Raw genomic sequence first — 14579 nt, 5'->3', positions numbered from 1 at the left:
AGCATGTGCTCAACCTAGCAGACAGACAGGGGCTGGGCTGGAACTCAGTAGGAGACTGCCTGTTTCCGGGTGCAAAGCCCCAGGGCAAGTCCAGAACTCCCCATACCTAGAAATTATTATGGCATAAAAGGCAATGATGGTTGCTGACATAAAAATTAAAACTCTGGGTGGGAATGCTGCTCAGTGGTAGAGCATTTTGCTAGGATGTGTAAGGGTCTGGATTTGATCTCCAGAACTGCAAAAGATATTTAAAAAACAAACAAACAACAACAAAAAAAAAAAATAAAAAATTGAAGGGTTGGGGATTTAGCTCAGTGGTAGAGTGCTTGCTTAGCAAGCGCAAGGCCCTGGGTTCGGTCCTCAGCTCTAAAAAAAAAAAAAAAAAGAAAAAGAAAACAGTAAGAATTTGAGAGATAGGGGTAGTGGTACTACACACTTGACAAGCTGAGGCAGGAGAATTACAAGTTTGAGGTCACCCAGGACTGTATAGTGAATCCCAAACCAGCTGGACTCCACAGCGAGGCTGTCAAAGAACAAAACCCTAACTAAATGCATTACTATTTTTAAAAATCAGAAGACATAAGGCAGGACTGGAGAGATGGGTCAGTGGCTTGGAGCACTTGTTGCTCTTGCAGAGGGCTCAGGTTGGATTCCCAGCACCCACAGGGTGGCTTACAGACACCCATAACTCCAGTTCCAGGGGATCGACTGCCTTCTTCTAACATCCATGGGACCAGGCATGTATGTGGACTACACACACAAAAGCAGACAAGACACTCGCACACATGACTTATAATTTCTTTACAAAAGGCAAACCACATTGGGAGTCATCATGAGTCAGTACAAATTCAGCCTTGGTGTGAGAGAGGGACCCCAGGAGCAACAATGCGAACTCGGCGTCACTGTGAGGAGGGCTGCAGGCAACAGTTACAGTCACACACAGGATGGGAGGATGGGCCTTCCATTCGTCTTATGGAGAAAAAAAAGCTGTCAATGCCCATGTTTTGGGATAAGAGGGAAGCAGGCAGCAGAACATGAGGGACAGGGTATAGTCAGGCTGTCAGCAAAGGCCTGAGCTGTTGTGCTTCTGGGAAGTACTATCTTACAGGTGTATATACACTGTCTAAGATCACTGTTCCACAAATGTGAGGGTGAAGCAACCCTGGACCCTGTGTGCCACCAGCGGGAACACCACCACTGGGAACACCGCCACTGGGAACACCACCAGCGGGAACACCGCCACTGGGAACACCACCACTGGGAACACCACCAGCGGGAACACCACCACTGGGAACACCACCAGCGGGAACACCACCAGCGGGAACACCGCCACTGGGAACACCACCAGCGGGAACACCGCCACTGGGAACACCACCAGCGGGAACACCGCCACTGGGAACACCGTCAGCGGGAACACCGCCACTGGGAACACCACCAGCGGGAACACCACCAGCGGGAACACCACCACTGGGAACACCACCAGGGGGAACACAGTATTGCGCTACTGAAGGCAGTCTGAGAAGCAAAGTTCCCTTCCAGTCTAACAATTCCACTGTCAGGTACATGCCCAGGAGAGTGGAAAGCAGAACTTGGGTAGACATTCCTGTACTGCCTTCACAGCCACTCACTTCACACTGCCCATCCACAGATGAGCAGACAAACTAAACGTGAGCTGCTGGGGCTTTAGGAGGCAGCTGTGAAAAAGAAGGAAGGCTCAACCACACGGCTCCACAAGAAAAGGCACACACTGCCAAGCCTGACGAACCCAAGTCTAGCCTCGGAACCTGCACGGTAGAAGCAGAGAAACAATTTTCAAAGGTTGTCCTCTGACTTGGACACACACAAATAAAGCAATAAAAGCCCGGTGGCTTACACAGTGAGCTCCGGGACAGCCAGGACTACACAGAGACCCTCTCTTAACAACAACAACAAATGAACATGAAACTGGGAATATAGCTTCCAAGATATAGAGTGCTTGCCCGGCTTAGTGAGGCCCCAGGATCAGTATTAAGTACCATGGATATAAGGGGTGGTGTCTTTCACTTGCTCCAACACATAGAAATTGAGGGTTTGCACTCACTGAAATAATTTCAGTGCATACATGCATGTTATGTTCTCACACCTGTATACACACTTCAACATGCACACCATATACACTTGCATATACACACATATTTACATGCATACACATGTGTATGTGGGCACACTTGAGCGCACAAACACTCGAGTGCCTGCTGGACACTGGGGTACTTTTTTCCACTAGTATTTGCTTGAGAAGGTACAAGGCAATAGTTATCAACCAAGCCTCTACTGCCCTCTTGTGGCCACTCTAGTTCTTGCAAGAAAAAAGCCTGCACCCCCCATGGCTGGAGCTGTGGGCAGACTGGTGCATTTAGCACTTGTGCCTTGCACACGCTGCTGTTCTTACCTCCACACCTGGCCATAGCAGGTGTGCACACAGCACAGCAGATAAGAGAGGAGATGATCAAGTGGGACCCAGGGGTGATCTGCTATACCAGGGGCCCAGGGGACAATGCTGAAGGCCACGGCCCTGTATCATGAACAGTTGACTCTCTGTGACAGGAACCCCTACCACCCTGCATAGGGGTCTACAAAGGGCTGCCTTTCCCTCTTTTAAAGAATGAGCTTGTGGCTCCAGCAGGAGCAGAAAGCAGATACACCAGCACAACAAACCCCAGGCCTTACGTTTTCCCAGGGGACTCCTTCAGCCAGAAGATGTCGTCACTTGTGATTCCATACTCCAGGGCTCCTTTGACCTACGTAGGAAGAGAGGACTCATGGGACAAGACTGCCATTGGCATGTCCCTGTCTGAAAAAGCAACCCCCATTCTGCACAACAACTCAGTCCCATGAGGCGAGTGCTTCCTTGTCTTATATCCATGTCCTTGGGTTGTGGCTCTCCGGAGATGGGAGGTGACTGTGCACACTGTGGAAAGCATTGGGCTGGAAGCATTGGGCTCTTCCCCAAGCATGCAGCCCTGCCCAGGAAGGCTGGAGTGGCAGCTCCAACCTCTTGATGCAGAGTGCAGTGTGGACTGAGGCTCTCACAGGCATGCACAGATTTCATGGTTCCTGGCTTTAAAAGAAATCTCTGCAGTCCTTAGCTGACACTAAGCTAGTTAAGAAGGCTCCAGTGGCCACACATGACAAAAAAGAAATGCTTCACAAAAGCAGCTCAGAGAAGTCATTGCAGCAATGACGAAATCCCCATCGGGAGTCACCATATAAGTTACTTGAAATATTCTGCTTTCACAAAAAACAAATAAACAAAAACCTGAGCCATGTGAGGAAATCAGAAACTGGCTTCCAGGTACAGCTGCAGGGAGCAAATATGGTGTAGCCTCTTTGGAAAACAAGCCGGTGAACTTATGATCTAACTTCCATGCTTAATAAATAGCCAAGAGAAGTTGAAACAAACTCCACAAAAAAAGAAACCTCTCACATGAATGCTCGCAGCACATGATGATTCCTAATAGCCACACAGAGGAAGCAACAGAGATACTCACTAATGGACAGCTGGATAAGCAAAAGGCAGTATTTGCATAACATGGAGTATTAGTCAGCCTGAAAAAAGGAGACTGTGATACATGTAATGATTAAACACTAAGCATATTATGCTGGTGAAATAAGCCACCAAAAAGCACCATGTATCACATGCATTTGTATGAAGCACCTGGAATCTGGAAACCAGGGAGCTGCAGCAAAGAAAAGAATCAGATGGGACTTTTGAAAACGATCTAGAGATGGAGGGAATGCAAGCGGCACTCTGAGTGTACTGAAACCCATTGTGCCCAGGAACTGCTAGTAAGTTTTACTTCAAAATTTCAAGAGGTGGGTTGGAGGAAGTAGGTGAAAAATAAGACTAGAGGTGCTAGAGGCCCTGGCACTTTGAAGTTAAAGAGAAAAGCTATTGCCAATGGAGGCCTGGAAGGAGGAACACAGGGTTAGGTATGATGCCACAAACGTCAGTCACAGCTAACTTGGGAGGCTGAGGTGGAGGGACATCAGAACTCAAGTGCTTAGAACCAGCCTGGATGGCACAGCTAACCACTAAGGGATGGGGGAGGACACTGGAGTGAAGGGTCATGGGCCGCAGGAGCCTGCAGTGTGGAGTGTCCTGAGGCACTGCTATGTGGGGAGCCTGAAGACCCATGTCAGCAGAGTAGACTCGGGGAGGCCTGAAAACTGGAAAGAAAAAGCACAGAGGAATGAGGGTAGAGGACCCAGGCAATGGATACAGCAAGCCACTCACCTGTGTGGGGTACCTCGGCCGCCCTCCTGTAGCGATGACTATGTGGTCGGCTGAAATCAGAGTCTGAGGATAAACAGAACCGTAGGTCAAACAGCGCCTGGTCAGCTGCCAAAGGACGCAACAGCCTGCGGTGACCGGGGTTCCTGTGTCCCCTGCTGTACAGTGTGGATGCTCGGCCCGAATCTCTAAGTCTCACAATGTCCACTGAACAGGAGGGCCAGGCAGAAGGGCAGTCGGTGTTCCAGCTCCAAGCACTTTACAGTGTACAGGGCCTTGGCAGACACTATGCCTCCTCAGAGCCCCACAAACACTGCAGGGAGGGTGTGCCTCTCACCTCTGTCATCACCTCAAACTGTAGGACAGTCAGCTGTGGCACCTGAGCTGCTTAACAAGGGGCGTGTGGAGCTGAAGACCGATCTAGCTCAGCCACGGCCAGCCTTCTGCCACTGAATTACACCCCAGCTCTGTTCAATCTATGTGTTATATGCATGTGTGTATGCATGCGTGCGTGTGTTTATGCATTTGTATGTGCATGCATCTGTGTGTTGGGGAGACACGGTCCCACTATATAGCTCAGGGCTGTTCTGGGACTCAAGATCCTGCCTCTGCCTCCCTAGTGCAGGGATCTCAGGTGTAGCCACTGAACCCAGCTAGTGAATCACTTTGCAGAAGTGTGACCTCAAGGGGAGCTGTTAGCACCAGAACAACACCCAGGCCAAACAAACTGGGATCAGATGCCAGAGGAGCCATGAGAGACAGGCTGGTGGACACTTACCGCCTTCCCACCTTTGTCGACACCATGAACTGTGTGCTCATCGACAAAGCTGGCTTTGACGTTGAAGTACTTGACCTTCCTGCAACATAAGATAAGATTTTCTTTTCTATTTTATTTTTTGAGATGGAGTCTCATATATTCTAGGCTAGCATCAAACCCATTATCTAAGTTAGGGTTTCTATTGCTATGGAAATACCATGACCAAAACCAATTCTAGGAGGGAAAGATTTCTTTTTCTTCCGCTTTCACATCACCATTCATCACTGAAGCAAGCCAGAGCAGGAACCTGGAGGCAGGAACCTGCAGCACTCACCAAAGACAGGTGCTGATTACTGGCTCGCTCCTATGGTTTGCTCAGATTACTCTTTTTTTTTGTTTTGGTTTGTTTGTTTTAAACATTTATTTATTTATACATATGAGCACTCTGCATGTATGCCTGTGTGACAGAAGAGAGCATCAGATCCCATTATAGACAATTGTGAGCCACCATGTGGTTGCTGGGAATTGAACTCAGGACTTTTGTAAGAGCAAACAGTGCTCTTCACTGCTGAGCTTCTCTCCAGCCCTTTGTTTTTGTTTTTGGAGTCAGGGTTTCTCTGTATAGTCCTTGCTGTCTTACAACTCACTATGTAAACCAGGCTGACCTCGAACCCACAGACACGCCTGCCTCTGCCTCCAGATTCCTTGGCTTAAAGGTATGATGTTGCTTTCTTACAGGATCCTGGGCCACCAGCCCAGAAATGATACTCCCCACAATGGGCTGGGCCCTCCCCAACAATCACTAATTAAGAAAATGCCTTGGTGTCTTGCTTACAGCCCAATCTTAGGGAGGCATTTTCTCAGGTGAGGTCCCCTTCTCTCAGCCTGTGTCTCTAGTTTGTGTCAAGTTGGCACAAAACTAACCAGTGCACCCACTATGTAGCCAAGGACAACTCTGAACTCTTGATCTTCCTGCCTCCACCCCCACAGCCCATAAACCAGGATTACAGGTATGTTCAGCCACAACCATCTCTGTTTAAGGTTCTTTAAACATTTCCTCTGAAGCCTCAGCCTCCAGAGCTAGTTAGAGAAGTAGGGCCATGCAGACTGCTAGGAGGTGGGCTTGGAGCTGGGCAGCACGCACACATGAACTAAATAAACACATGTAAAGCCTTTTTAATGAAAGAGAAAAAAGAAACACAGCCTCAGCCCAGGGCCAGCTGCCCTGGGACAAGTTAAGTGGGAACCTACACTAGAAAGCAAGAGCACCATGACTGTCACCCTGGCTTCTCTGAGACATGGCAACCATGGATGTCAAGACAGGGTCAGAGCCAAGCTTGGCACATCCCGAGAGCCCCAAACTGTGACTGGCAGGGGAGGGACCCAGGCCTCCCAGAGGGAAGTTCCACGGGGAACTGAAGTGTATAGCATATATGTGTCATCTCTTAGGAGGGGCACAGTGTCCTACCTAATGGTGACCAGCCTGTCAGTGCTCATCAGCCCAGTCACATTTACAGGCTCAAGCCTGAGGCCCCTGTCTGTCTCACGTCCCTCCTTAGCTGTCATTTTGTCAGTTCCAGGCCTCTGGGGCATCACCCCACACCCCATGCCACTGACCAATCTCTTTTCACTGCCAGGACTTGCACTGCAGTGAACATTTTCACAGGTACAAAATGAGTCCAAGGATGCCAGGAGGGTGATCCTCCCAAGGCCAGGAGGATGGTCCTCCTAAGGCCACATCACATATGGCCACTAAGTCCTGGGAGTTCCAGTACCTGTCCTGAAGTTGGACGCGGTGACCCCAGTTCAAGGACTTCACATGGTTTTGCACGGCTTCTGCCATTTTCTTCCTGTTGACATATACATACAAACAAACAAACAAATAAAACACAAAATCCATAGCAGCAGAGCTGGCTGCCGACTTTGTCAGGCAGTGAGAGAAGGCTGTGTACCCCCAGGGATTTTAGGAAATAGAGATGAGGTTATTTTACTTTCTTTTATCTTTTTGGAGGTGGCAGGGCTTTTCTAAGTAACCCAGGCTGGCCTCAAACTGTCTCAGCCTTCTGAGACTGGGCTGCAGGCATGCAATACCATTCCCAGTTGCAAATGGTTTAAAAGAGCTAAACCCTGACCCTAAGCCTCCAGGGCTGGGCTGCCCATCTCTGCGGTCTGACCAGGGTTTGGGCTCCAGAATCCTGGGCTCTCTCTACCCAGGGAATTTAGCATGCTCCACCTCCAGTGACCTCCAGAAGTGTGTGGGGCAGCCCTCACCCCCGCTGAGCCAGGACTAGAGATGAGTGGCAAAGAGCAAATCTCGCCACTGAACGACACCCCAGCAAGGGTTCCTCACCAGCTGTGTTGGATGGGCTGGGCCACTTCCCAGCCGTAGTGCTGAGCATCTCTGATCATGCCCCCCAGCAGTGCGGCCTGATGCATTAGCTTCTTGGGTATACAACCCACATTGACACACGTGCCACCAAGGCCCCACCTGGTACCTGGAATATCAGAAAAAAACATGTATGTGTTTGCATACGTGTGTGTACATGTGTATGTATTTGTATATAGGTGTGTGTATTCATGTGTGTGTGCCTCTACAGACATGTGTATGTGTGTTGCAGGGGATAGAGCCCAAGTCTTCACACATGCCAGGGAGGTCTTCTGCCACCTTGGCCCTGGTAGGAGTGGATTTGACTTCCCATGTAGGGAAGAGGCTTCCCCTCTGCAGGCTCAGAATGCCTTCAGGGAGCTTCTATTTTGTGACTTGAACTATTTGTTCCTTATGTCTACACTGAGTCATTAAAATTTTTTGGAACATTTTATTTATTATTTGTGTGTGTGTGTGTACTACATGCCTGCAGTGCTCACAGAGGCCAGAAGAGGGTGTCAAATCCCTTGGGACTGGAGTTAGAGCTAGTTGTGAGCCACCAGGCATGTGCTGGGAATTGAACCTTAGTCCTCTGAAAGAGCAGCCAGTGCTCTTGACCACTGAGCCATCAACAAAGACATGTTTGTAGGTTGAGCACGACATTCTAGGGAGACTGTGCAGAAGGGAATGAATGACTTCAGTGTAAACTGAATGTGAGCCATATCCCATATCCCTAGTCCCTATCCCTTTCCTTAGGACTCAATGAGTCTGTCCAGGCTGCCTACCTCGAGGAGAGGGCTCCACATAGTCAGCCACAGCCACCTTCCTTCCCAGCTGAGCAGCTGAAATGATAAGGACATCTGCAGGTGAGCACAGCAGGAAGCTGCCATGGAGCTTCCCAGGAGCCCATCAGGCCCAGGAGGCAGGGGGTCCAGGCCAACACACGAGCACAAAGGCTAGGTGGCCCTCCCCTTGCCCATGCAGCTGCGCAGCAGCTTTGCGCCAGCCCTTCCCGGTATACACCCAGCTTGCTGCCTGAAGGCAGGAGCCTCCCAGCCTCTTTGCAGACTCCAACCATCACACGCCACACTGATGTGGTGCTAGGATGCCAGTCTCCTCCCAGAGTTCCTGCTCCCACCTCTTATAGGCTTGGGTGTTCAGGGTGAGCCAAGTCTAAACCCAGAGCACACGATGTCAGCCTCACTAGCTACCTACACAGTGGTCATGACAGTCAAGTAACACGTGTCAGTCAGAGGTGGGAATGACGTTACCCAGTCATAAAGAGGGAAGTCTTGAGACACTGTATTACTGTGGAGGTGGGCTTTGAGGTCTCATATATGTGTGCAAGGACACCCAGTGTCCTTGCTGCCTGTTGATCAAGATGTAGAACTCTCAACTCCTCCAGCACCATGTCTGCCTGCATGCTGGCATGCTTCCCATCACGATGATAATGCACTAAACCTCTGAAACTGTAAGAACCAGACCCAATTAAATGCTTTCTAAGAGTTGCCTTGGTCATGGTGTCTCTTCCAGGAAGTATTTCCCATGAATCACCAGTCAGAAAGAAATTGTGGTCCAGAAAGTTCAAGGCTGCATTTCATGTTGGCAGCCAAACTTGGTAATGTATAGTGCTGGTTTGGGGCTGCAAGCTGTAGGACTGAAGGAGTTATGGGGCGAAGTTGAGGCTTGTCACCATGTGAAAGGGTTAGAGTCTCACCAGGAGGCCACTCGTGAGGGGAAAGGAAAAAAAACCCCGAAAGAAATACACCATATGACTCAGTGGCTCCACACTCCCAAGAGAATTTCACATATGCATCCAAAGCTGGGCATGAAGGCTCACATCTGTGATCCAAGCACTTGGGAAATTGAGGCAGAAGGATCAGGAGTTCAAGGTCAGACTCAGCTATACAGCAAGTTCCAGACCATCCAGGACCACATCAAAACCTGTCTCACATGAAAGGAAGCTGGGAAGAGTAATCCCAGCTGAACTGTATTCTCAGTGCTAAAAATTCCTAAGTCAGTCACAACCCTCAGTACCAAGGAGGGTACTTTATCTCCAAATATGACTATATTTGGAGATAAAGCCACACAGCACACATGCACACACTCTCGAGTTCATAGCACCAGGGCTGACAACAATAAACACCTAAGAACAGAGAAGGAAAAGATGTCTCGGCAGCTGAGAGCACGTGTTGCTCTTGCAGAGGACCTGGTTGGTTCCAGCACTCACGCAGCAGCTCACAACAATCTGTAACTCCAATTCAGGGGAGCCAACACCCTCTTCTGGCCTATATGGACACAAGCACCAGGCACACAATGCACACACGCACACATATATACACAAACACATATGCCGGCAAGACAATCACACACATTAAAAAGAGAGAGAGAGAGAAAGAAAGAAAAAAAGAAAGAAAGAAAGAAAGAAAGAAAGAAAGAAAGAGAGAAAGGAAGGAAGGAAGAAAGGAAGAGAGAAAGGAAGGAAGAAAGGAAGAGACAAAGAAGGGTTGGGTGGTGGTGCACACCTTTAATCCCAGCACTCAGGAGACAGAGGCAAGCAGATCCCTGTGAGTTTGAGGCCAGCTTGGTCTACAGAGAGAGTTCCAGGATGTAGAGAGAGGAAAGGCAGGAAGAGAATTACCAAGGTCTGTAGAAGCTGGACATTGTAACAGCCTGAACTGTGCCTCCACCCCCACACAACCAAATCCATGCTAGAGTTTTAACCCTTAGCACCAAGGACTATGACTATATTTGGAGATAAAGTTAAAAGAGGTTACAGGTTAGTCCCTTGGCCGACTGACTGATGTAAGAACATATTAGGATACACATACACAGAAGTCCTCATGAAAACATGAGAGACACCACCTATAAGCCAAGGAAAGAAGCCAGGAGCCAATCCTGCTGACACTTTGATCTTAGACTGCCAGCATCCAGAACCTCAGTCAAAGCCGGGCAGTGGTGGCACATGCCTTTAATCCTAGCACTGAGAAGGCAGAGGTAGGTGGATCTCTGAGTTCGAGGCCAGCCTGGGCTAAGGAGCAAGTTCAGGACAGCCAGGGCTACACGGAAAAACCCTATCTCAAAAAAACAAACAACAACAAAAAAGAGAACCTCAGTCAATACAAGGCTGTAGTCATGCAGCCCACACAGACTGATGAGTGGCATCAGGAACACACTTATTGTTCTCACTGTGGTACAGGGTTCACAGATATACCCGCCCATCAGACTTCTCGGTTGATTTTTATTGCTTTATTTATTTACTTTGAGACAGGATCTCACTATGTTATCCAGGCTGGTCTCAAGGTCCTAGACTGACGTGATCCTACTGCCTCAGCTTCCTGAATAGCTAGTATCACTGATATTCATATTCAGCCTCAAGTTATCCACTTTAAATATGTACTGGTTTAGTGTCTGTCAATTAAAGTAAGACTCCATCTCAAAAACAAAAACAAAAACATGGGGCTAGAGGGCTAGCTTGGTGGTTACGAGAGAAGACCTACTCTTATAGAGGACCTGATTTCAGTTCCTAGCATTCATGCTAGATGGCTCATAGCTAGGCTAACTCCAGCTCTAGGGGATCTGGTGTCCTCTTCTGGACCCTACAAGAACCTGCATTCACAATCATATATTCTAACACAGAAATTCACATATAGTTTAAAAACAATAAAAATAAATTTAGGACAAACAGATTGGGATGGGACTATGCCACTTTCAGGAGAGACCAGATTCAGGATCTATGTAAATTCCTGATTAAAGGCGGCATCTGTTCCTGGAGCTTTCTGCTCCTAGACACGATGACCCATCCCTACCGTACCACCTTCTCCTAGAAGACCCAAATGCTTCAAAGCCCCAACACACCAGAAGCAACACAAAATACAAGCTACATACCTTCCTTGGCACAAGCTAGGCCACCGGATCCCCCACCAATCACCAAAAGATCAAAGCTCTGCTGCCCTGCTGAGGAAGAAAAGGAGGTAAGAAGGTGCCAGACCCACACCCTGACTTGCTCTTGCTCCGTCAGTCCTGTGTGGTACAAAGTTTATCAGGATGGGAACCTTATCCTGGGGCCGTCAGGGGTCACCACACACTCTGTCTGCACAAGTCAGAAACCAGAGCATGGTGAAGCTGGCTGCCAGAGTGTGTGACCAGCTTTGCAGAGAAACTCCCTAACTCCCAAGAGGAGTCTCAGAACCCAAGATTTCACTCAGCGTCCTGAGCCAGACAGAACAAAAACATTTTCATTCAGTCTACACGCCTTTCAGTGGTAAAGGTTGAGACTTCATTACAGCAGTCAAGAACATACATGTAGTCCCTCCCACACAGAAAAGAGTCTCAGAGTCGTTCACATGTGTGCCTGGAGCACGTGTGCACCCACACCCATGAACACTCTAAACACATAAAGCAAATGTAAAAGTCATACTTTTAAATGGCCACATCTCTCTGTATCCACCGTAAGGAGGTGGAGGTGAGGCTGCAGAGAAAACTCTGGGGTTCCCATATGCCTCAACGTCACTGGCCTGCACCCCACTACAAGAACAGAGGAAGGTCAGAAGTGGCCCATTGTCTGCAGCCCCACAGCGGAATCCACTCCAGGTTCAAGTCCTAAAAAGGCCTGGACAGTTCCACATAATTTGACAGCTTTGATGTGATCCTAGAGAAGAAAGGAGATAAGCAGTGGTGGGAAGCTAGCTGCCACTCAGCCCTGGGGAAGACCCGCCTGACAGGCAGAGCCAATTTGTCTCCTGCTTTGCTTTTGGGTGCCGGAGGAAGGAGATCCCATATCTTTACCTGCAGGACTCTTACCTTCCATTGCTGACACCTGTGGGGCTTCTACTGGGCCATCCCTCTCCGAGGCCCTACACTGTGCCCTCTGCCTGCACTGCTATCAAGCAATTGGTAGGCCTGGTTATCGTGGGCCACCTGCTTTCCCCTGTGCACACCCAGGGCCTCCTCTGATAAACACTTGGAGGAATCCTCAGTGACCATTTACAGGGGTCATTGCAGGGAAGGATGTGAGAAGCCTACTGAAGGTGGGGATGCTGTTCTACAGAACAAAGCCTGGATAGCAGATATCGCACAGCTCACCTAGGTGATGAGAGATTCCTGGAGGGAACCCTCACGTCCTGGCCTTTGCTCACTGTGGTTAGGCCACTCCTCCTGCCTACAGTCTCATCTCCAGAACCTGTCCCTGCTTCATTTCTGCCTCCTGACCAAGTGTTCTTCCACTTTTGGTTCCTTTGTATTGTCTGGAACAGGGGGAGCAGAAAACAGTAATCTAACAGACATGACAAGGACCAAGGGCACACTGCTCTGATAAAGCAAGGAAGTTCCTAATGTGTACCCTTAGATGGGCTGGCCAAACCCAGAGGGGTCACCTTTGGGGGTGGGGGGAGTCCTGTTTTAGCTGTTCAGAGATGACAACAGTCTTGTTAGTCTAACTTCTGTTTGGGTGATGCACCCCCACCCCTATCCCAGCTGGAAAACATGGGTCGATTCCTGCTCCAAAAGGACAGACTGCAAGGCTGAACTGAAAGGGGCTCAAGAGTGGACTCCCCTGCCTGCTGGCCATCAAGCAACTGGTAGGGCTGGCTTGTCGTGGGCCACCACGTTCCCCTGTGTACACCCGGGTGAACGGTACCTCCCTAGGCCCCACAGGATCTTTACCCAAGCAAAGCTCTCAATTCCTTAGGGTGTGAGATGGGATCCTGAAGGTAGCAGTACCTTCTGCCCAGAGGAAAACAAACCCCAAAGCCACAGGGTGCTTCCGAGCAGCTTGAAGGGCCTAGGCTTGTGAGCTCAGTGAGCCTGTCTACAGATGTAAACATTTTTTTTTTTCGGATTTCCTTTGTTTTTACTTTATGTGTATGAGTGTTTGTCTGCATGTATGTCTATGTACCATGGGCATGCAGGGCCGGAGGCCAGGCGATGGCATTGCTCCCCTCGGAATGGTGTCACCATATGGGTGCTGAGAACTGAACTTGGGTCCTCTGGAAGAGCTATCAAGAGCTGTGTCATGTCTTTTGCCCCTCCTTTACAGATATTTTATTGTCACTATGCAGGGTGATGGTGCCAATGGCACAGGTACATTGACTATTTTTGGTTTTGACCTCCACAAAAACCATTGTAAATGTCCCCACAGCACAGCAAGGAGACTCCAAAGAGACAGAGACCTGAGACATAGCAAATCTGCTGAAAGAGCAACGTTGGATCCCTAAGATCTGTGCCCTAGGTTCCCACCTCACATGGTAGTGACTGCTTCCTAGGACTCTCCCAGGCTAGTAGCTTCTGCCACTGAGTCACAAAACCTCTGCCACTTATACATGCAGTCAGCCAGCCTGCCTTCCCCCAGCCATTGACTCTCCCATGCCACTGCCTCTGTCCTTGCTCCTGTCCCTCTACACTGACATCCTGTGGGCATAACTGAGTTCTGTTACCCCCACCCAGAGGACAGGATTAAGGATGCTCACCATGCAGCTGCATAGTGGAGACCACTCACGACACCTATCATACCACTGCACATGGGAAACTGGAGGAACCTGGCCTGTTTCAGGTAGCGTGAACCATGCCGAGGTGCCCAGCTTCCCCCGGAGCCTTTGAAGCTGCTCACCCTCCTGCTTTCATCACGAACTCTCCCTGGTGCAAACCAGTTGTTCCTTCTCCATTCCAAGGATATACACAGAGCCTGACAAACAGTGGGGCTTTGTCCCACGGGCTCTCTAGCGTCTTCTCATTTCCTCCCTGCACGCGACTGTAAAAAAAATTACTTGCTAGGCAATACGAGCAAGCAGTTCATGGTCAGTTCGGGCTGCACTCCAGACAGACCATGACTCAAAAAAACCAAAACAACAAACCATGACTGTAACTCCAAAAGGCAAAGATCGGTGACAACTAACTACGCAGTCTGAGGCCAGCTTGGGCTACGTGGGGGTGGGATCAGGGGCAAAAACAGAAACCAAAAAAATTGCAATAACAACTAAGAGTACCTGCAACTAGGGAGTTTGTGTTCCAAAGGGATACCTGATGACCACCAGAGCCTTTGACATCATCCCAGTCAAAGCTACGATTACTGGGGACACAAACTCCAGGAGACTGTGCTGCAAGACCGCCAGCATTGTAGCCGCTTGAGGAAGGTGCAACCCGAAAGACGGTCCCCTCCTACCCAGGACGCCGGTCTTGTGCTACCCCGA

The 14579-nt window shown here is 49.4% G+C and overlaps 1 protein-coding gene across 5 annotated transcripts in view; it reads right to left on the bottom strand.

Annotated features, from left to right (window-relative positions):
* Window positions 1-14579, bottom strand: part of Txnrd2 (thioredoxin reductase 2) — a 46849-nt gene that overhangs the window by 31989 nt on the left and 281 nt on the right. For 2 of the 5 annotated variants that reach the window (XM_055610312.1, XM_055610313.1), the window contains 7 exons: window positions 11281-11346; window positions 8178-8234; window positions 7378-7522; window positions 6803-6877; window positions 5049-5127; window positions 4274-4336; window positions 2707-2777 (listed from right to left, as the gene is read on the bottom strand). In XM_055610312.1, the coding sequence (XP_055466287.1) occupies window positions 2707-2777; window positions 4274-4336; window positions 5049-5127; window positions 6803-6877; window positions 7378-7522; window positions 8178-8234; window positions 11281-11346 (556 nt within the window). Of the gene's footprint in view, window positions 1-2706; window positions 2778-4273; window positions 4337-5048; window positions 5128-6802; window positions 6878-7377; window positions 7523-8177; window positions 8235-11280; window positions 11350-14375; window positions 14519-14579 lie in introns of those variants that run through there. The other 3 variants (XM_055610315.1, XM_055610316.1, XM_055610311.1) reach the window with 3 other exon arrangements.

The sequence above is a fragment of the Psammomys obesus genome, unplaced genomic scaffold (assembly GCF_907164565.1).
Source record: "Psammomys obesus unplaced genomic scaffold, mPsaObe1.curated_primary_1811, whole genome shotgun sequence".
Taxonomy (NCBI): domain Eukaryota; kingdom Metazoa; phylum Chordata; class Mammalia; order Rodentia; family Muridae; genus Psammomys; species Psammomys obesus.
Note: the sequence above shows the minus strand (reverse complement) of the source record. Positions and strands in the feature narration are given on the sequence as shown.